Raw genomic sequence first — 22,953 nt, forward strand, 5'->3', positions numbered from 1 at the left:
AGCTCGGGTGCCCCACGGGTGCCCCCCGCCTCCCCCTCCAGTCACAGCCTGGCTCCCCCATCAGGGGAGCGGAGCCGCCTGGCACGTGGCTCCACCATCCGCAGCACCTTCCACGGTGGCCAGGTCCGAGACAGGCGGGCAGGGGGCGGGGGAGGTGGGGGCGTGCAGAATGGACCCCCTGCCTCTCCCACACTGGCCCATGAGGCCACGCCCCTGCCCACTGGGCGGCCCCGCCCCACCACCAACCTCTTCACCAAGCTGACCTCTAAACTGACCCGAAGGTGAGCCTCACGGGATGTGGGGGGTGGGGAGCAGGGTGAGGGGGGCTGATGGGGCCTAACCTGTCTTCTACTCTGCTCTGCTTTCTGTACCCCGACATCTCCTTCTCCTCCTCCTCTCCTTCCTCCTCCGTCACCCTTCACCTCCCTCCTCATGCTGCAGGGTTACCCTCGATCCCTCTAAACGGCAGAACTCTAACCGCTGTGTTTCGGGCGCCTCTCTGCCCCAGGGATCCAAGATCAGTAAGTCCTGTCCACCCTCTGCTTTCACTGGCTCTGCCTCCCTGTCTGCATGTCTGACTTGTGTGCAGATGTGGTGGATGGGGGTTCTGGGTGGGGGTTCTGGGAGTCGGGCAAGGGGTCTGTATGGGGGCTCTGGTTGTTCATTTATTCACTCAGTTAATAAACAATAGTCTGGCTGTTGGAGCCAGACCCTCAGGGTTCAGACCACCGCTCTGCTGAGTGACCTGGAGCAGATGACTCAACCTCTCTGGGCCTCACTTTCCTCTTTGGTAAAGTGGGGATACTAATAACAGTACCTTCCTCACAGGGTCGTTGTGCAAACTAAGTGAGGTGGTACATGGACTGAGCTTAGAATATTGCCTTGGGAAATGCTTTATAAATATTTGCTGTTATTATTATTCACTGAGTGTCTACTGTGTGCCTGGCACCATCTTGGACTCTGGAGTACAATGAACAAATTGGATAAAATCCCTGCCCAGGCAGAGCCGACATTCTAGTAGGGGACCCAGACAGAAATAACAAATAAGTAAAATATATAGACTGTCAGGTAGTGGCAAGTACTAAGGAGAAAAATAGAGCAGGGAAGGGGGGCCAGGGGTGTGGGGAAGGGAGGGTGCAGTTTTAAATGGGGCAGGCCTCACTCACTCAGGCGTCATTTGAGCACAGCATGAAGGAGGGGTGTGTGCGTGTGTCTGTCTATCTCCTTCTTTATGTAGGTGTGTGTCTCTGCCCACCCCCACCCTCTCTTTTGATTTCCAAATTCTTCAGTATCTTTCCTCCAACCTGCACTAACCATTTCAGAATGGGCTTCTCTTCTGGACATAGAGAGGGAGATCAAATCCTGACTCCCAGCCCTCTCCAGCCCAGCTCCAGCCACAAGGGAGGGACTGGGGCTGAGGCAGGGACTGCCCAGAGTCCTGGAGGCAGTGGGTTGGGGGAGGGGGCTCCCTATGTCCAGATTAGACAGTCTGCCCCCCTCCCCTAGGGTCGCAGACGAACCTGAGAGAATCGGGGGACCTGAGGTCACAAGGTGAGTGCATTTGCTTACCCTGACTGCCCCACCAACCCCTCCCCTTTTTCCTGCCTCAGACCCCACTTGTGTAAGTACCTCTCCCCACCACCCACTCAGACCCTTAAATGGGGCCTGAGCCTCATCCCCAAGGTCAACTTGCCGAAATGCACCTATGACCCTCCTTCCTCTGCTAGCTCCTGTTACCCACCCCTCAATTGATTTCCTCTCATTTCCACCCCCATCCCTGAGCATCATCCCTTGACCATCTTAAACTTCAGCCTCTTCCATCTATAACTGACTCCTCTCCCTGTTGTCACCATATCTCCTTTCCCCTCTCATCCAGTGAGGCACAATGATTACTGACAGCTCTGGGCCAGTGGATGGCAGACGTGATCTGTACAGCCCCAGATGATAAATAGTTTAGACTTATGAGGGCCAGATAATTCATCACACCTATTTAAGTCTACCATTGTAGCACAAAAGCAGCCACATTCAATTAAAAAAAACAAGTGGGTGTGGCTGTGTTCCAATAAAACTGTTTGCAAAAGCAGGCATCATACTTTGCCAAGTTTGCTTTAGTTTGACACAATGCCAGCATAGAGACCCCAGTGGAAATAAAGAGCCTTCCTAGCAGTTCTAACAGTCCCAGGACTGAATCTCATTGGCTGGAACTGGGTCACAGTCCATCCCTAAACCAATGCCTGTGGCCAGAGTGGTCAAGTACTCTGATTGGTCAGATCTGGTCAGATGCTCATCTTAGAACCAATCACAGTGGGGGGAGGATGCTCTTATTGCCCAGCTCTGAGTCATGTGTTCACCCTTGGAGCTGAGAGGCAGTCAGCCCCACCTAAACCGGAAAGACTAGATACACCCTGCTTCTCAAGGGGGACACTCTTGGTACTTGAAGAGGTCTACTTCTTTGTTAGGCAAGGCCCTCTCACACACTGCAGAATACATATCAATCCTGCACCTCCTGAACCTAATAAATGCCAGCAGTGCTCCCATCCCAAGACATTGTAAAAATCAGAAAGCCCCCAGAAATTTCCAAATATCCCTTGGGGGACAGTACTGCTCCTAGGTGAGAACGTTTAGTCTAGAGTGAGGAGGGTTGGTCCTCCAAAGGAAAAGTGACTATTACTGGAAGAAGGATATATTAGGAAACAAGCTGAGCTGCTATAGCAAAGAGACCCCGAAATATAGACAGAAATAAATTTCTTCCCTCACACAAACCGTATGTGCAGGGCAGGCTGGCAGGGCCACTCTGTCCCATGAGGTCATTCAGGTGCCCGGGGCTGTTTCATCCCCATCGCTGGAGCCCTGTCATTTTCAGTCGGGCTGGCTCATGCTGCAGCCTTACAGGTGGGGCATCCAGTTTGCTTCGAAGGAGGTGATGTGGGGTTGCGCTCGTCACTTCCATGCACATCCGGGAATCTGGAGACAAGACCACACCTGGCTGCAGGGGAGGCTGGGGAATGTAGTCTCCAGCTGGGCAGCTGTATGTACAGCTGAAACTGTCACTGGGGTAGAGGAGGTTTCGAGGACACATCAAGGAGTCTGTCCCAAAGTTGGAACAGTAGGTGACCTTCTTTGTCTCTCCCATCTTTAACCCCTAATATCTTCCCACTTCAGTGGCCATCTACCTTGGGATCAAACGGAAACCGCCCCCCGGCTGCTCCGATTCCCCTGGAGTGTGAAGCTGACCAGCTCGCGCCCACCCGAGGCCCTGATGGCAGCTCTGCGCCAGGCCACCGCAGCCGCCCGCTGCCGCTGCCGCCAGCCACAGCCGTTCCTGCTGGCCTGCCTGCACGGGGGTGCGGGCGGGCCCGAGCCCCTGTCCCACTTCGAAGTGGAGGTCTGCCAGCTGCCCCGGCCAGGCCTGCGCGGAGTTCTCTTCCGCCACGTGGCAGGCACTGCCCTGGCCTTCCGAACCCTCGTCACCCGCATCTCCAACGACCTCGAGCTCTGAGTCGCCACGGCCCCGGGTCCCCTCCTCTTCCTTGTCCCCTTCGCTTTGTCAGGAGGGAAAGGGGTCAAGGAAGGGATTCTCCCTTTGCCATCACCTCGGTTTCCCCGGAATCAATTTGGGGGCAGAGATTGTCCCCTCTGCTGTCCGCCGGGGCCGCTGGGCAGGAGAGAAGAGCGAAGGGGCTTAGCAGGGGGAGCTGGCACCTTCCTGGAGCCTCCAGCTAGTCCTGTCCCCACCTCGCCCTGCCGTGGGGCACCCGAGGAAACTTTGGGGACAGGGCGGGGGCAGAAAGGGAAACAGGATACTCTTCCATTCTTCCCGAAAGCTCAAGAATTAGGCCTTGAGCAGGGGCAGGGGAGTTGCTGAGCCTAAAGACTGGAGAATTGAAGGGGTGCTTGGAGTGGGGGTCAGAGAGGCAGATTCCTTCCCCTCCCGCTCCCCTGATGCTCGGACCCCCCCATTCCTGCCCCAGGCTGGCGCGGGGCACTTTGTACAAATCCTTGTAAATACCCTCACCTCCTCCCCTCTGCAGAGATCTCTTGAGGAGCTGCCGCTCTCACCTCTGGTTTTTAAGTTATTACACCCCCACCCTCCTCCTGTCAGCCCCTCACCTGCAGCCTGTTGCCCAATAAACTTAGGAGAGTCCCCCCTCCCCCACGCTGACCCTGGGGTTTTCCTTCCCTGCCCTCACCTGCAAGTGAGATGAAGAGGAGGTGTGTGACTCTAGGCCAGTGGCTTCACCTTTCTGAGCCTCGGTTTTCTCATTTGCAGAATGGGAGTCGTGGGGGTATGAGGGTCCAGGATGATTGTGGAAGAGGGCAGGACGGAACTTGGCCTCATCCATGAGGCGCAGTTCCGCTATCGGACCCCTGTTCATCCACTCACATACCCACCACATGTTATACTGGACTCTAAGCCACTTCTTACTCCAGTAGTACATTTATTCAATAAACAGTCATTGACCGGTGCCTACTCCATGCCAGGTCCAGTGCTGGACACGGAGTCATAGGGAGCCCCTGTCTCTGGGGGACATGGGTTCGGACAAACACTTGAGATACCATTGCTCTGGGGAGCCCAGAAGAGAAAGTGAAGGGGGTTGGGGAAGGCACTCCAGAGGAACTGATGTTGGAGTTGGGTTCTGAAGGATGAATAGGAGTTGACTAGGTATCGGGTAGCCCTGGACAAAAGCCTGGAAGTGGGAGTGCATGGTATAGCTCAGAGAACTGGATAATTTCAGGGTGGCTGCTGTGTTGGGGGGGGGGTGGAGAATTAGCAAGAGAAATGCTATATTAGGACTAATAATCCATCTACACTTAGACAAAAAGGTGTTTGTTTGCTCGTGTTCTTTTGTAGGCCAGGGGTGTCTGGCTTCAGGTATGGCTGGGTCCAGGCAGCAGGCCATCTTTCTGCTTTTTTTTGGTGTAAGTTTCATCCTGGTAGTTTCACCCAGTTGGTACTTCCTGATGGCAGAGATGATCCCAGCAGTTCCAAGCTTCCATCTTTCCAGCTTAGTTGCAGCAAAAAGTTCCTTATTGCCAACTTCCAGCAAAAGTCCCAAGACCAACTCTCACTGGCCCATATAAATCATGTGATCATCCCTGAACCAGTCACTGTGACTCTGAAGTGGCCTGTCCCTAGTGCTGGACTTAGAGGAGGTTCCCCAGGCAAAAGTCAAGGTGCATAAGCTGGAGAGGAGAAGTGCAGGCACAGTAGACTTAAGCAGTAGCGGGCTGTCCAGGACAGGAGGGCAGGAGCCCTCCACCCAGGGCCTTGTGAGCAGGCTAGGCTTTAATCCGAGGGCCCTGGGGAGCCATGGAGGGTTGCAGGCAGGGGCAGGGGGAGTTGCTGAGCTTAGTCAGCAGAGGCTTTTTCAGACTGTGCCTCAGTTGCCTGTAGAGGGCATGGTAGGGTCAACTCTTGTATTCTTCACGGGGCTGATGGGAAAATCAAACAAGAAATGAAGGGTGGTAAAGATTGGTCAGGGGTGAAAAATTCAGGATCTGGGGCAGAACTGAATTCCTATCATGAGCAAGATCAGGATAGGGCTCTGCTGAGAGACAGTAGAAAAATGAGGTGTGTGTAGGGGGAACCAACCCTGTCTCAAAATCTAAATCCCTGAGGGCTTCCTTGGCTCCCAGCCCGCTAAGGACACAGAGGTGACCAAGGCAGCCCCAGCTCACAGTCCAGTGGAGGAGGCAACTATGTCCTCAGTGATGATCCCAGAGTGGGCAGGGCTAGTTTAGGGGAGCCTAGGTCCTGGGGGAGTGCAGAGGGAGCCAGTTGCCCTAGCCAGGGAGGGCTTCCTGGAGGAGGAGCAGCTTGGCTATGACTGGGAAAATGATGAGCAGCTAACTAGACACGGTGGTGTTGCGGGGGGGTGTGCATTCCAGGCAGAGGAAACAGCATGTACGGTGGCAGCATGTACAGGTCCTTCAGCAAATGGTACGTGGCTCAGGGTGAGTATAGAGTCACTGTGAGAGATGAGGCTGGAGATGCTGGTAGGGCTTTGAAGGTCGTGGAGAGGCACCAGGGCTTTCTACCTGGGGAGCCATGGTGAGGTTGAGAGTAAGAGAGAGTCAGGGGCAGGTTTGTGTCATGAAGGGAGGGAAGGAGACAGGTTAGAAGAATAGGGAGGAGGTGGAGATGGGACAGAAGGTGGGGAGAGAAGCGGTGGACTTAAGGCTTATAAGCGGGCCAGGCATGGTAGCCAGCAGGTGCCTGGGCTGCGGGTTTGGCCGCCTCAGACTGTACTGGCTGGAGTGTGTGTGGTCCTTGCGGCCTCAGGGTGGAGCCGGGATTAGTGATGGGATCTTCACAGGGGACAGTATTGTAGAGGATGTCCCAACGTCTACAAAGCCCGAGTGCCTTAACCTTTGGGGTCTCTTCTAACCTTTCTGTTTCAGTAATCTCTCTGAAAACTTGGGGACGTCCCTGGACCTCAGTTTCCCCTCTGTAAAACAGAGAGTAGATTTCTTGATCTCTAAGGGCCCTGTGTGACTTAGGTTTGAGAAAGTGCCTCCTCCTGTTCCCTGAGGGCTCTGTCTTCTATTTAACTTTGCCTCATATTTCTTCTGAAATCTCTGTCTCTTTGGGGACCAACCCACTATGCCCTTGCTGATGGAGGCCTCAGCCTATTGGGCCAAGTAGAAGTGATTGATGTGGACAACACCCCATACATGTTCAGATGTTTATGCTTCTCTCACAGCCACCCCGTAAGGCCCCTTCCTTCTCTTTCTCAGGACCAAGCTCTCCAAAAGTTCAAGCCCTAAAAACTTCACAGGGATGCTCTGACCCAAGCCCTGATCTGGAGGAGGAAACAGCTTGGGCAAAGACAGGTGGGACTTGCCAGGGTGTAAGGAGCAAAAGAGCATATAGAGGAATCATGAGAAAAGAACTGGAAAGACGAGCCTTCAGCAGATGGCACACACTTGTTTGACTTCCAAGAATCGCAAATGACAGGAGTGTGTTCTAGATGTGGGGAGCCCTGGAAGGTTCTTGAGCAAAGCAAGGGAAGTTGAAAAGACTGGTAGCAGCTATAGAGGGCTGACATCAGACCACACAGGAGGCTGGTGAAAAGCATGTTAAGGTAGTTAATGATCAGATACAAGGGAGGTCTCAAACTGGAGGCCCATGGGCCAAGTTCAAGTCTCAGATATCTTGTTTGGCCTCTATTTCTCCCTCATGTGGACCCTATGTTTGAGATCTGAGCATTAGGTGCTTGGGAGCCAAGGTTGGGAAGGGCCTAAGCTTGGCTATGTGACACTGGGCACAGATTCCCCAGAGAGCCTTGTAATGATTAGACTCTGTCCTCTAACTGTGCCTCATTTTAGAGATGGGATAAAACATGTCTAGCCCTAGGACATGCCTAGAGTGGGCAAACCACTACTAGGTTACACGGTAGCCTATTGCAAAAGTTCCTCGTCTTCCCTCAATAACTGTCGCACACAGTGCTAAGGCCACTGTCGCTTTTATTTGTTTCTTTGAGTGGAGAAAAGCATGAGCTCCAGATGTGCTGGGGAGTTCTCCATTAGCCAGAGCGCCTGATGGTGGGCGGAGCTCAGGAAAAAGGAGAGGGGAGTGTGAGGAAGGCTTTTCATTGGCCAGATCCCAGAGAATAGAGGCCATTGGTTGGAATTCTGGTTGCAGTTAAAGCCCCGCGTTGACCAAACACTATAGGCGGGACTCCGGAGAAGGGGGCGGGGCAAAGGATGAAGGGCTAGGCCTCTGGAGGGCCGGATCCTCCCTTTGGCTGGGGCTCCCGCAGTGGGTGGGCTGGGCGCCTACTTCTGGGCGGGGATCATGTCGTCGATGGACTGGCCCTTTTCCAGCTTCTTCTCCATCTCCACCATGAGCTTCACACCATCCACCACCAGCTGCACCTGTTCCACCTCCGACGAGCCCAGCCGATCGGCGTTGGACACGTCGAACACTGAGCCCACGGCAGCTGTGTCCACGCCACCTGCGAAAGTAGGAGGCAAGGAGTGAGGAGAGAGCAGAAATGCAGGAGCGGTCCCGGGACGCGGCCCCCACCCGTGCCAACTGCGGCAGTCCCATGTGCTGAGTGAGCGCATACTGTGTAAAGGTTAAGCGCACACAGAGCTTCCTAAGCGTTTGTCTGTTCAGGGGTCCATATCTCCGGCTTTAAGTACCTCACTCCTCAACCATCCAGCAAGAAAACATAGCATAGTGGGTACGAGAGTTGAGCTCTGGAGCTGGGCTGCCTGGGGTCGAATTCTGACCATCCTCCCCTTTACAGATGGGTGAGTGAGGCTCCTAGGCGACCCGGGACATCATACACGATGTATATTTTATAACCATGATGATATATTGACTCCTCTGAGATAAGGCGTGCTGATGCCTTTGCACAGGAAGAAATAGGCTCACAGAGGGGCAGCCCTTGCCAACCCCCAGAACTCGCGGGGATGCCCCTCCTCCCCTTCAGCCGCCCCAGAGGGCCAGCCCCGAAGCTGCGGGAAAGGATGCGCGGCCGCACCTGTGCCCCGCTTCTGCAGGCGCAGACGAGTGAGGATCTCCTCGAACTTGGGATGCTTGCTCAGGTGTGCCAGCTTTACATGCACGCCTCCACGCAGCCCGGTGCCCAGGTTAGATGGGCAGGTGAGCACGTAGCCCAGGTGCTCGTTCCACATGAAGGGGTGGCCGGCTTTCTTGAAGATCTCCTCAATCTGAGGTAGGGGGAGAGGACCAGGGGTCAGCGCCGGCGGGTGCCCCCAAATACACCCGCAACTCGGACGGGTTTCGGAGGGATAGGGTACGAGGGCGGGTCTGGAAAACCGGGAGGGACAAGATTCTGAGGGGAGGGCCCCGACGACACAGACGGCGGCAGGATTCTGAGGGGAGCTAAGCCTGAGGACGCTTTGGAGGCAGGTGCTTAGGGGATGGGCTTGGGCATAGGGGTGTGGCTGGGTTCCCAAAGGATGCGGTCCTGAAAAGCGAGGTGGTGACTTTGGAAAGGGTGGGGGCTTGGGTTAGAGGGAAGAGCCTGGTTCCCAGGGGCGGGGCCTTGGAAAACCGCTAGGGCTGTCGCGCAGTCAGAAGTCAGCCTCAGGGTCAGGCGCTCACCTTCTGCAGCCCCACGCAGAATCGACGGAAAACTTCCTTCATGTTGCCCCCCTTCTCCATGGAGATGACTCGGAGGTGGTCCTCCTCGTTCACCCACACCAGGAAGCTCTTGTTGTCATTGTGCCTGGATTGGGCGAGCAAAAGGCCGAGAAATTAGCTCCGCGGGAACCCATCCCGCGCCCTCTTGCAAACACAGACCCAGCACTAGGGGGCAGCGGGCCTGAAGGGCATGAGGTGGGAGCATCTCAAAATCTTGGAAGCTTACACCTGACTCTAATGTCACAGGACCTGTGAAATCTCAAATCCTGGGATCAGTAACTTTTAGGATCTTAAGTCCTTGAACAATATTAAGTTAGAGATTCTTAGAATCTCAGAATCTTTGAAAAACAGAAGCCAGGAACCAAAATTGATAAATCTTCCCATCACATTGTGACATCTCAGAAACAGTCTTAGAACCCTAAAACTTGAGGATCTGGAAATGTTTGAAACCATTGAATGACGGAATCTGAAATTAGTGGAATTTTAAAATATTTAAAATCTTGAAGTCTTACAACCTACACTCTCCAAATCATTTGAAACCTAGGTCCTCAAAACCCTTTAAAATCTTTGACTATCAGAATCAGGGATTCAAAGATTCATGGAAAGCCTAACTAGCAACGATAGCTAGTAATAAAAATCATACTAATGACCAACATGTACTGAGCACTTACTATATCCCAGGCACTTTTTCTAATACTTTACATAAATTAACTCATTTAATCCTCACAAGAACCTCAAGAGCTATGAATAATTCTGATCTCCTTTTTATAGATGGGGAAACTGGGGCAGAGAGACGTTAAATAATGTGTCCATGGGGGGGGTATAGCTCAAGTGATAGAGCACAAGCTTAGCACACACTAGGTCCTGGGTTCAATCCCCAGTACCTCCTCTAAAAATAAATAATAAAGCTAATTATCTCACACCCCCACAAAAACCTGTTAAAAAAAATTATGTGTCCAAGGTAACACAGCTAGTAAATGGCAGCACTTGGATTTGAACCCGGGGAGTCTGGTTCAAGTCTAAGTTTCAAGTTTCCCAAGATCTAACATAGAGACCACAAGGTAGGCAGGGGTGGAGGACAAGCTCATTCTGGTAATTACTTTTATGGTCTTGACTTTGGGGAAGGGTCATGGGAGGACTGGGAGAGGCAGAGGAGAAGGGGTCATAGGGCAGGGGGGCCTCACCAGATGCCACGGGCATCAGGCCAGTCTCGGGCCATGCCTGAGGCCAGCAGCAGCGGGGACACGGGCTTGTCGAACAGGAAGTGGTCGTCGATGAGCTGTTGCTGCTCCTTCTCTGTCATGCTCTTCAGGGGATAGTACTTCCCCTTGAACTCTCCCGTCAGGCTGTTGAGGGCTGAGGGGCCGCACAAAGGAGTGGTCAGGTGCCTGCCCCACCTCAAGTGGGGTGCAGAGGCCTGGGGACCCTACACTGCTGCCCCTAATGGGCCCAGGCATTGGCCCTGTGGATGTCCTAAAGGTGCCTAAACAGTGGGTCTAAACCCAAATTCATGATCCAAAATGTGCTCCTCCCGTCTTCCTGGGCCCTGCGGACACACCACGTGCTCAAGCCAGAAAACATGGGGTCCTCCCCTTCCCGCCACCGACCCTCAGGTCCAATCCACCTGCCAGCACTGGTGTGCTGGTGCCCGCTCCTGCTGGCTGATGAAACAAAGTCTCAGGAACCTGGGATCCATCAGTAAAAATTATTCTAATATAGCATATCTAGTATTTGTCTACATTCCTATGTATTCATAATACACAATAAATATCTATTATATATAAAATAAATATGTGTATTAATGCATATATGTATATGTCTACATTCCTATGCATTCATAACACATAATAATATATGTGTATAAAGTATGTATACATATATGTATTTATATACATATTACTTGTATAATACACTACATGTTATATATCATATACTATATACTATATTATATTGTTAAAAATAAGTTATAAAAACTTAACAATTAAATTATATTTAAAAGAAAGGTAACCAATACTCAGAACTATCACTTCCTAATTATTTTACTACACTTAATACTTTCTGTGTTCGTGGAGTGATTTTTGTCTACTGTATCCACATAGTGGAAACACAATAGAATGATTTACTACTGCACAACTCTTCCCATTTCCCATCTCTGCATGATGTCATGTCAGTAGTTTAAAACTGGCCATGGTAAGAAAATTTATACCACAGATTTTGGCAGTTGCTGGCTGTAAATCAGGGCTTTTTTTTTTTTTTTTTTTTTTTTTTTTTTTCCTGAGAGCTGGTCATGTAACATTTAGCAGAACACTGCCACCAGCCCTGATGGTTCTGCCTTCCAAACATTGCCACTCTTTCTCCCCATCCCATTGCAACCCCTCACCCCACCCCGGCCTGGACCGCTGCAGTTGCCCCATCTCAGTCTTCCTCTCCCCTCTTTACCCACAGTCTGTTCCCCACACAGCAGCCAGAGGGATCCATTTAAGTCTGAACCTGTCCCTCCTCTACTCATCACCCTCCCATGGTCTCCACCTCCCTCACGGTCAAAGCCAAAGTCCTCCCAAGGCTCTGCACGACCTGGCCACCCATGTCCCTCGACCTCATCTCCTCCCCTCTCACCTTCAACCACTCAGCTCCAGTCACACTGACCTCCTTGCTATTCCTCCAACACATCTTCCCACCTCAGGGCCTTTGCACTTGCTGTTCAATCTGCCTAGAATTCTTCCCAAGGTTGGCTCCTTCTTGTCGATAAGGTCTCAACCCCTGTCTAAGGTAGCTCCCCTCAGTCACTCTGTGCCGCAATTCTTGTTTCTTGGCCTCATAGGGTTTTGGAATTATCTTGTTCTTTCTTGATTTCTGTGTTTCCTCCTATCTCCCCACCAGGCTGACAGCTCTGTGAGAGCAGTGACCTTGTCCATCTTATTTATCACAGGAGCCACAGCTCCCCATATGGGTCCAGAACAACCGTAAATATTTGCTGGATGGATGGATGGATGGATGGATGGTCAGGACCCTGGTGCAACTCCGTGTCAAGTCTTGACAGCACCCCCAAGACTTCCACTGGGGGTAATGCTGCCTGCTGTCTCTCACCATGTACCCATTTATCAAGCTCTTTCCATCTTTTGGAAAATGAGGATCTAGGGTGTCCAGAGATGTGCCCATGGAGGAACAGAGCCAGAGCTGCATAACCCGGGCAGTGTGTGGGGTGGGGGCTCTCACCTTCCACGGAGAGTTTCTCCACCGCCCTGCGCTCACCGCGGGAGCAGTGCGGGGGCAGCGTGTAGCCCTTGATGCTGCGGCCCGTGCGGACACGGCTGCTGATCACATAGTTGGGGTCCAGGTCATCTCCACCCTAGAGAGTGGGTGGGGGGTCAGGGCCCAGTGGACCCTCCTGCACGCCCTGCCCCCTCCCCAGCAAGACCAGATGTCCCTCCAGGTCCTCCTAGCCAGCTTGGGCTCTCGGCTGCTTCCTCTGCCTCCTCCAGCCTGCCTCCCTCCCCTTCCCTGGCTCTGTCTCTCCCTTCTCTCTCTCTCTCTCTCTCTCCATCTTTATCTCTCTCCATCTCTGTGTCTCTGTTTTGTGCCTGCCTTCCTCTCTCTCTCTCCCCAACTCTCATCTGTCTTCTGGGTCTCTGTCCCCCTCTTTCTTCCCATCCCCCTCTACGTTTCTCCCATCTTTGTTTGTCTCTGTGTCTCTCTGGGTGTCTCCCCCACAACCTCCTCCCTCTTCCCCCTTCCGGCCTCCCCTAGGGGCAGCCAACCTTGAGGTTCTCATGGTTGAGGTCGGTCTTATGCTTGTCGGTGGGTTTGTAGCCCCCGTGCCGGTCCTGGATGATGGGGTCGAAGAGGTCCTTGAAAACCACGTAGGACTCCTCGTCACCAGCCACACAGCCCACAGTCATGATGAAGGGGTGACCTGGGAGTCCGGGGGGAGGTCAGAGGTGCTTGTGGCCGGCAAGGAAGGCCTGGGCTTCTGGGTTCAGGGTAGACCACGTGCACATGTGTGTGTGTGTATATATGTGTGTGTGTGTGCGCGCATGCGTGTGGGAGTTCACGCAACACCTCTGGGTCAGGACTGAGAAGGCTGAGTGTTGGGAGGAATGGGGAGGAAATACTGGGAAATGTCAAGGTGGCATCTGGGGGTGGCAGTGGAGAATGCTGAGAACAGGACAAAGGAGGAATGGGGGACAGTTACAAGGTACTGAAAATATGACTCCTTGAGGTCCCCAAATCATGGAATCTTCCCCTAATATTTTTCATAACCTTAGATTATCAGCCCCCATGGATCATAAAACACTTGAAAACACTTATTTCCCAGATGGGGAAACAGAGGCCTGGAGAGAAGTGGCCTCTCCACGCAATCACACGAAGACAAGAATTTGGTCTTCTGCCCTCAGTTCCACTCGCCCTGGCGGTGTGTCCTCAGAGAAAGAAACACAGTGCTCGTGACCCCTCTTCAAGGGTCTGAGCGCTCACTCCACGCCAGGCGCCACTCTATGTTTTCACACGTGTGTGTGTTTTTGCAGGTGAGGAAAGTGAGGCCAGGGAGAGTCAATGGCTTCCTCGGGGAAGTCTCACTTACACTCACGTACATTTAGCGAGAGATTTACTATGTGCCGGCCCCATCCCAAGCCCTTCGCACCTCTCAATTCATTCGTTTCTCACAACAGCCCTGTGAGTATGGTCCATTTTTACAGATGGGAAGACTGAGGCCAGGGGAGGTGGGACCGAGGCCTGGCAGGCAGCCTTTGGCGTACCCCCGCCCCACCTCCTGATCCCCATGATACTCCAGCGAGGAGGCTTACCTGGGTTGTCCACACCTGTCTGGATGACATCGTCCAGAGTGAAGCCAGATGGAGTTTCCTTGTCTCGCAGTTTCTTGTAAATCTCAGGGGTCAGCGCCTTGGCCATGTGGTTGTTGTGCTTGCTGAGGTCTGGGTACTCCTCCTCAGACTTGTAGTTCAGCTTGTACTTGTTGTGGGTGTTGCCGAACGGCATGGTGGCGGTGTGGGGGGCCTGGTAAGCAGGTGAGGAGGGGAAGATTGGCTCATATCCAGCAGAGACTTGCAAGAGAGCAAAGCCAGGCTCTGGAGTCAGGCAGGCCTGACTGTCAGTCCTGACTCCTGTGCTGTGTGACTTGGAGAAAGAGCAGTCCCCTCTCTGAGCCCCTTCATCTTGACAGGGTGCATGAGGAGTCTTGTGTCAGGGTCTTAGCTGTGCCTCATCTTGGCAGGTGACCCTGGACTAGTCACCTTGCTAGAGACTCAGTTTCTCCAGATGGAAAATAGAGGGGAGCACCCCCCAAGCCAGAGTAGTCACTGTGGCATGTGTAGGAGTGTAGGTTCTAGAATTAGACAGCCTGGATTCAAATCTCAGCTCTGCCACTTACAAGCTGTGTGACCTTGGGCATGTTGCTTAACCTTGCTGGGCCTCAAAGTACTCATCTGTAAAATGCAAGTATAATAACATTCACTTCATGGAGGCATTAAAAAGATGAAATGAGTTAATTATTTAAAGCACTTGGCATAATTGGTGGCACACAACAAGTATTATTTTGCTCAGTGATTATAATAATTATTATTAATATTAATTATTGTTAATTATTAATTTATTATTATTATTATTTTTTAAACTGTGAGGTGCTGGGGAGAAGATGGCAGGTGTTGCTGGAGATGAGTGTGTGAGCAAAGGAGGGACATTCTTTCCATAAAAGTTCTTGGGTTCTCAGTTGAGGGACGAGGGGTCTTGGGGAAGGGAAGGCTGGGTGCCTGCCCCCACCTCTATTTGCTGACACCTCTCCCGCTGGGCATAGTTGAGAAGAACAACTCAGCCTCTAAGGTCGACTGAGCTGGGTTCAAATCCCACTTATGCTGTTTCCTGGCTGTGTGACCCCAGGCCAGTTGCTCAGCCTCTCTGAGCCTCTGTTGTCTGTGAACTGAGCCTTCCCCATGGGCTTGCCAGGAGTACTCTTTGAGCCCAAGCATGTGGCCGGCTGAGCACAGGCCTTGGCTTGGAGCTGGGGCCTGGTACCTAAAGGAATGACTGCTATTATTGTTATTATTACTTTAATTCACAAGACCCCGAAAGGAGGAGGTGGTGGCAGTGGGACACTCATTCCCAGCCCCAGAAATGGGAAGCAGGAAGGATGGTGGGAAGGGGATGGGGACCGGGTGAGCTGAAGGCTGAGGCATCAGGCCAAGGGGGATGGAAACCCACAAAAGCCTTTGGAGTTGATGTCCAGGGTTGGGGATTTATTTTTAGAGTCCGGCAGACTCCTCCCCCACCCCCAGCTGCCACCCCCTGCCACATTCCAGGGACTCAGCTTGCACCAAGTCAGCAGGCCAGAGACAGGTGGGCCAGGGTGGCCGGGAGGACGTACATGCAAGCCTGGGGGCTCAAGGGCTCCCAGCCTAGAAATCCCCCTTCAGAGCATGTCCCCACCCTCATCCCTGCTAGGGACATGCCAGGAGAGGGCACAAAGCAAGGTGGGGGAGCCCCAGAGCCACACAAACACATACACACACACACACAAGGACCCCTCCACCCATCACACTGTAAACAGAGCCACACGTGCACACATCACAGCTCAGGGACGCCCGGGATACAGACACCCATGCAGGAGCCACGGAAAGTCAGACACAATAGGGACCCACAAGGTCACCAAGGCAGAGACCCTGTGGAGAACTTGATAGACACCTCCCAGGGTTGCAGCGCCCAGTTCTGGTGACAAACCATCATGAACAAGGCCTAGCCTGCAGCCCCTTGCAGAAGGAGAAAGCTGGCAGTTGTCAAGTCTCCTTTTGACTCTGGGATCCCTCCCCAGGGCCCTGGGCTCGCAGGTGGAGGGGACTCTCTGACACAAGGTCGACATTTCCACACACTGACCCACCTGTGTGTAGGAGGATGTGGGGGCCAACATGCCAGACCCCTTCCCGAGCCAGGTCGGCCTCTGGTACCCATGGGGGCCCTCACTCTAGACCCCACCCTGGTTCCCACCCCGGCAGTACCTGGCTGGGCTGTGCTGGAAGGGGCTTTCTGTATCCTGGAGGCGACACTGACCCAAAGAAGGACCTGCAGCCCTGGCCTTATATAGGGGGGGCCCGGGCTGTGCTATTGGCCAGGAGGGGCTGCCCCCTGGGACTGGGCTGGAGGGCAGCTGAGCATCTCACTTCACTGCCCGGGCATCGTGCCCACCCTGAACCCAGGCATGCCTTGCGCCCAGCCCCATGGCCTTGTATGGGCCGCCCCAGGGTCTGGGCCCAGGCCCCCCCACCAAGCCGATCCCCCGATCAAGTGCTGAGTTGGACTGGCGGGGACAGCTGGCCCCCCGCCGGGGCCACGGGACAGTGTCAGGGACCGTCCCAGGCACGTAGAAGCCACGCTCCCCTGGCCCTCCACTAGGCCTCCAACCTCTCTTCAGCCCCCAATGGCCTTGACCCCAGCCAGTGGCACTTCCCTAGCCCTGCCCCTGGGGAAACCTTGCAATGGCCCCAGAAGGGACATGTAGCTGACTTTCCACAGGAGGAAACAGAGGCCCAGAGAGCCTGTGTGACTTGTCCGCTGTCACCCAGCTACAGGGAGCATATGACCAAAGTCAAGGTGGGAATTTGGCTGACCCCAGGAGCCTGTGCTTGGATGCACTTTCCTCCATGGGAGTGACTGGGAGGGCAACAGAGGCTGCGCTGAGTTGGGGCAATTCAAACTCAAAGCCATATTGGAGGCGGTGGTCCCCTGTCCCACTCCAGTCCACTGGCCTGGCGACACTGGGAGATTTCCGCTGCGCAGGGGACAGGGAGGGACTCGCGCTGCCAGGAATGGAGTTTATTTTTAGAGTTCGCTGCTGTCTTCTCTGGGAGACCCGAGGTGCTGGGGATAGGGGATTGGCATGGAGGCAGGTGTTAGGGGGTGGGGTTGCCACGTGTCCGGGTTAATTATAACCAGGCATCTCTGGTGTCCCCAGGCCTTGCCTCCTTACAAGGGCAGCCACGGGCCGGGCTGGGCCGGGGAGGCCACCCACACCGGCAGGGGAAGGGGGCTGGGTGGCAACTGGGGTCAGAGCACTGAACTCCGCAGATGCAGGCGAAGCAGGAGCTCTCAGCACCTCGACCGTGACCATGACCGTGACCGGGGACTTCAAGGGCTGAGGAGGAGATTCTGTGGAAGCTGGGATGGCATAAGGAAGCTGCTTCCTCAGCCTGGAGGGCGCCAAGATTGCAGGACAAGTGAGCGGGGCAAGTCCAGGGAACAGAAGCCCAAGCAGCGCCCAGGATTTAAATGAAGAGAAATTCCCTCTCCCTCTGGGGTTCCTTCCTCCTCCCGGGGCTCTCCCATTTCTTCCCAGGCAGCGGGGAACTGACCTAGGGAAAGGAGGTCCGTTCTACCTCTCTCTAGATTTCTCGTAGGAGGGGGATTACTTAGAAAATTTTTCCTTGGGGCCCAGCCCCTGACCTCTCCACCCACTGTCCCCTCCCAGCAAGGTCAGAGTAACAAAAAGTTCTCCTTCAAGGCTAAGGAAACTGAGGCCCAGAGAACTAGAACAAACTGGTCTAGAATCATTATGCATTTATCATTTCAACAATTATTTATCTAGACTCATAGACATAGAATACAGACTTGTGGTTGCCAAGGGGGGGGAGGGTGGGAAGGGATAGACTGGGATTTCACAATTGTAGAATAGGTAAACAAGATTATACTGTATAGCACAGGGAAATAGATACAAGATCTTATGGTAGCTCATGGAGAAAAAAATGTGACAATGAATATATATATATGTTCATGTATAACTGAAAAATTGTGCTGTACACTGGAATTTGATACAACATTGTAAAATGATTATAAATCAAAAAATGTTAAAAAAATTTTAAAAAATTATTTATCAAGCACTTACTGAAGACACAGCAGAAAATAACCAAGACCCCTGCCCTCATGGAGGTGATATTTTATTGAGGGTAAACAAGTAAATACACACTCTAATGTCAGAGGCAACGGGGCTTTAAAGGAAAATGAAAGAGTTAGTAAGGGATAGGAGTGATGGCACAGCAGAGGAGGTCAAGTCAGGCCTTTCTGGAGAGGTGACATCTGAGCAGAGACCGGAGGGAGCCAGCCATGTGGGCATCTGGAAGGGAGAGAGCAGGTACAAAGGCCCTGAGGTGGGAGTGGCTTCGCATATCTGAGAGACGGGGAGGAGGCAGCAGGGCTGGAGCAGGTGGAGCAGAGGGGAGAGTGGGAGAAGGAAGATGAAGTTGGTGAGGGGACAGGAGCAAGCCTATGGGGCCCTAGGGGCTGTGGGGCCTCCATCCCGCTGTGCGTGGGATGGGAGCTCCTGGGGATTGTGAGCAGAGGAGAGACAGGATCCAGCCCAGCTCAGCCCCCTGGACCCCTAATAACCCCTTGTGGGGACATCTGACATTACTTTTGGCCACACAGCCTCAGAAACACTTTCTGTGCTTGCAGAGTTCCCCACCATCTGACCCTCTCCTTTGAAGAAGCCAGAAATGTCAGAAACTCCATTTCCCAAAATCCTTTGCAGCAACGGCCCAGTCATGTGACCTTGTGTCATAAGCTCCACCTCCTTTATCTCTTTGAGTCTCATAGAAAGAGTTGGCCTTGGGAGCATGAGGACGCTCATCACATCTTCCTCTCACCCCCCAGCCTCTGAGCCCATCAGTCTCGAGGCTTGTTTATCCCTCCTCCTGCCCTAGCTCAAGACCTCCTCCACATCCCCACCTGCCCTAGCCTCCTCCCGGGCTTCCCCCCTCCTGCCCCGGTCTTGCCCCCTCCAACCTACTCCCTACCTGCTGGCCTCTCCTGTTCAGAACCTGCCTTGGCTCTCCAGTGACCTCAGGATAAATGAGTATTTGTTGACTAAGTAAATATTAGTAGCCTTATCAGGCAATTAGAAACCACTCCACCCAGCTTAAGCAGAAAGGGGTTTACTACCAGGTATTAGGTGCTTACAAAATTGGAGGGCTTTCTCCATCCTTTTACTTCTATGTTATTAAACCCAGGAGTTGAATTTATTGTTTTATCCGAACATGTTTGTGATCCTGTGCTACGTCTGGGGGCACATTACCTCTCTGGTACTATAAACTGTAGTGGATATTATTGTACTTCAAAAAGCTGGTCAGTAACTCCCATCTGTGAATTCCACATTTTACTGTGCTTGAAATAGTGATTTGTAGCTTGTAGCACTTGCTTATTTATCAACTTTAGCTCTTCCATATTTTAAGGACATTTAAACATCCCTTGTCCTATCATGGTGACAAAAGCAGAATGTAATCTGGTGCGGCGGGGGAAGTCTTTGTACTTACTTGTAACAAGTTTTGTTTTTAAAGCTAATAAAGTTAGTATTTTTCCATCAAAAAAAAAAAATCGAAGGGCTAAAGGAGCAGGCTCTAGGCTGGGCCTCCAGGAACACCTCTTGCCCCCGAATCATTCTTCTAGAGAACTGAACGTGCTGGAAGGAGGTTAGCATGAATGTTGAACGGCCACTCCACAGTCTCCACCCTAACAGTATTTGTCTTTCTCTGTCTGACTTAATTCACCTACCGTAATGCCCTCCAGGTCCACCCATGTTGCTGCAAATGGCAAAGTTTCGTTCTTTTTTATGGCTGAGTAGTATTCCATTGTCTCTTATACCACATCTTCTCTATCCATTCACTGTTGACAGACACAGGTTGCTTCCATATCTTGGCTATTATAAATAATGCTGCTATGAGCATTGGGGTGCATGTATCTCTTCAAATGAGTGTTTTTGGTTTTTGTGGATATATACCCAGGAGTGGCATTGCTGGGTCATACAGTAGTTCTTCTATTTTTAGTGTTTTGAGAAACCTCCATACTGTTTTCCACAGTGGCTGCACCGATTTATATTTGCACCAACAGTGTATGAGGGTTCCCTCTTCTCCACATCTTTGCCAACATTTGTTATTTGTGTTCTTTTGATGACAGCCCTTCTGATAGGTATGAAGTGCCTAATGGTTAATTCTTATGGTATATTTACTGAGGAGAGGTAATCAGGTTTGTTTTTTGGTGGATGTGCTGGGGATTGAACCCAGGACCTTGTGCATTCATAGGCAGGCGCTCTACCACTGAGCTATACCTTCTCCCCCCGGCTTATGGTGCGTTAATGCCTATATATCAAGTACTCTACCAACTGCTTTACATATATTAACTCACTAAACACTCCCAACAATCAGGCTCCAAAAGGTTAAATAATTTGCTCAAGGTCACTTTGCCTCTGGAGGGGCAGAGTTGGGAGTCAAATGAACAGGGCTGCTGAGAGTGGGTTCAGGCTTCGGTGAAAATAATTTCCAGGCCTCTCAGCAAAATCAGACTATCTTGTCAGCCCAGAGTCCCTTTCCAGGTCTTGGGGCCCTGATAATCTGTACCCACTTCCCCATGTCCCCTTCATCACCCTAGCCATCTGGCTTCAGGATTCAATCCCTGTATGTGTATTCACCAATTTAATTCTCCAACAGTCCTACAAGGTGAGGACTGCTAATTTCCTCTTTACAAAATGGGGAAGTGAAGCCCAGATAGTTTGAGTCACTTGCCCAAAATCACACATCTGGGCAGCAGCAGAGCCAGACTGGACCAGGTAGTCAGTCCCTCCCTGATTCCACCTCTTCATGCTGAAGCCTCATTTTACAGAGGATGGATACTGAGGCTGAAAAAGGGCAAGGGATCGCAGACTTCTTGTATCCTCGTGTGGTAAAAAGTACATGGGAGCTTTGTGGGATCTCTCTTAAAAGAGCATCAATCTCATTCATGTGGGCTCCACCTTCATGACCTAATCGCCTTGTACTAACGCCAAAGGCCCCACCTATTAAAAGCCATCATCTTTGAAGGTTAGGATTTCAACATATGCATTTTGGGAAAACATACACATTTAGATCATAGCACCAAGACACAATTCAAAGTGGGCAAAAGAAATAAATATATGCCGATTGCCACAAAAATGCTGTGAAATTGCACCATCCCAAAATGCAGGAGCTTGAAAATGGATGCAGGGTTAACTGAGCTGGCTGATTTGGGTTGGGCTCAGCTGGGAAGTTTTGCTCCATACTACTGTGTTAAAAAAAAAAAAAAAAAAAAAGCCAGCAAGCTCAAAATGTTAAGCCCCTGTGCCACCAAATCAAGTGTGATCTTAAAGGAAACCTTCAACATGGTGAAGCTGGTCCAGAGACCCCAGGCCAACACAGCAGTAGCCCCACTTCCTCCTCAGGCAGCCTGGCCCAGTTTCCTTCTCTTTTAAAAAATTTTTTTAGGATTTTATTTTATTAATTTAATTTTAAAAATTTATTTGGGGCCATACTTAGGTTTATTTATTTATTTCTTAATGGAGGTACTGGCGATTAAATCCAGGACGCTGTGCATGCTAAGCAGGTGCTCTACCACTGAGCTATACCTTCCCCCTCAGTTTCCTTCTCTTTAGATGGAGTAAGTCATAGTGCCAACTTCGGGGGGTGGCCCTATGGACTCAGGGGCTCTGCTACTCCTTGGCTCTGTGACCTTGCACAAGTCACTTGACCTGTCTGTGCCTCATCTTCTCCTGTGGAACGAGGACAATCATAGCAACTACCTCTTTGGGTTGGCATGAAGGTGAACAGAATTAATCTTCAAGACAAGACATGACATGGAGCCTGTCTTGGGTAAGAACTCAGAAATGCCAGCCCCAGTTGATGTTGGGCAAAAGTGCTTGGCCCAGGGCCAGTCTAAAGAAATGGTCATCTTACCTAACATCTTCTTTCAGCCTTTATCTCATTTAATCCTCACCACTTTGCTATGCGATGAGTGTGATCATCCCTGTTTTATAGATGAGGAAATAGGTGCTCAGCAACTCATAACTTGCCCCAGGTGACATGGAAAGGAAATGTCAAGATCAGGGTTGGAACTCAGATCTACCTGGCTCTAATTCCCTCCCCACCCTACACATATACACATAGTGTTTATTGTATGCTACTCTGTTCTAAGCCTTTTAAAAGGATTACTCATTAATCCCCACATCAGCATCACAAAATAGGTTACCCTTGTGAGTCCATTTCTATAGATCAGGAACGTGAGCCCAGAGAAGTTAGTTCTGGGCGCAAGAGTCACACAGCCAACAAATGACAGAGCAGAGATTTGCACCTGGGCCATTTGGCTCCAGTCCCTGCACTGCCTGTTAGTGGCAGATCCAGAACCAGTGTCCACTGTCCTGAGGCCAAAACAATGGGGGTCAAGGTCTCAGCTGCCCCCTTCTATCCTGTTGCATAGAAGTATCTGGAGAAGTTAGATTGTGAGTTTGAGTTTTATTTTCCATCATTCAACTCAACACTCATGGTCCTGAGTGCCTTCTCTGTGTTCAGCCTGTGCTGGGTAGCACTGGGGCCACAGTGGCGACTGAGACTGCCTCTGCTCTGTTGTCCCTGTTGGGGCTAACAGTCCTGTTTGGGAGACAGACAATTGATGACCCAGAATGGCGAGGCTGGGATTTGAGAGCCCAGGAGGCTGCAGGAGCCAGGAAAGGGCATCTCCTCCAGCCTGGTGAGGTGGGTGGTGGTCAGAGAAGTCTTCCTGGAGGAGGGAGCATCTGCACCGAGGCTTGGCGACTAGAGAGCTGCGAGGGAGTCTGGAGCAGAGCGGCCCCGGAGTCTGAGTTAGGCTTGGTCCACAGACCAGCAGCGCTCTCTGCTGGAAGTATCCTGTAGTGCAGTGACCAGGGGTATTGTATTGCCTGGATTTGGCAAAGTTCTTGCTGAACCAAGTTCTCGTGATGCTAGAAGCCTGTGCGCCCAGCTTTGGCCAATTTGTGTTTCTAGGACTTGATTCACTCAATCAGTCACTCAACAAATACT

The 22,953-nt window shown here is 51.9% G+C and overlaps 2 protein-coding genes across 3 annotated transcripts in view; one reads left to right on the forward strand and one right to left on the reverse strand.

Annotated features, from left to right (window-relative positions):
- The window catches only part of MARK4 (microtubule affinity regulating kinase 4), a 28,499-nt gene extending 24,023 nt beyond the window's left edge, over positions 1 to 4,476 (forward strand). The window contains exons 15-18 of one of the 2 annotated variants that reach the window (XM_064489419.1): positions 3 to 281; positions 442 to 521; positions 1,507 to 1,551; positions 3,163 to 3,375. In XM_064489419.1, coding sequence (XP_064345489.1) covers positions 3 to 281; positions 442 to 521; positions 1,507 to 1,551; positions 3,163 to 3,227 — 469 coding nt within the window. In that variant the 3' untranslated portion in view covers positions 3,228 to 3,375. Of the gene's footprint in view, positions 1 to 2; positions 282 to 441; positions 522 to 1,506; positions 1,552 to 3,162 lie in introns of both variants that reach the window. The other variant, XM_064489420.1, reaches the window with a different exon arrangement.
- Positions 4,477 to 7,450: 2,974 nt separating this feature from the next.
- On the reverse strand, positions 7,451 to 16,267 carry CKM (creatine kinase, M-type). Its single transcript, XM_010987598.3, has 8 exons — positions 16,123 to 16,267; positions 13,921 to 14,131; positions 12,877 to 13,031; positions 12,335 to 12,467; positions 10,303 to 10,474; positions 9,080 to 9,203; positions 8,493 to 8,682; positions 7,451 to 7,958 (listed from the first exon to the last, which is right to left on the reverse strand). Exons 2-8 carry the CDS (start codon positions 14,111 to 14,113, stop codon positions 7,780 to 7,782), a joined length of 1,146 nt encoding a protein of 381 aa, XP_010985900.1. The 5' UTR covers positions 14,114 to 14,131; positions 16,123 to 16,267; the 3' UTR covers positions 7,451 to 7,779.
- Between the last annotated feature and the right edge of the window lie 6,686 nt (positions 16,268 to 22,953).

The sequence above is a fragment of the Camelus dromedarius genome, chromosome 9 (assembly GCF_036321535.1).
Source record: "Camelus dromedarius isolate mCamDro1 chromosome 9, mCamDro1.pat, whole genome shotgun sequence".
In the NCBI taxonomy this organism is placed as follows: Eukaryota; Metazoa; Chordata; class Mammalia; order Artiodactyla; family Camelidae; genus Camelus; species Camelus dromedarius.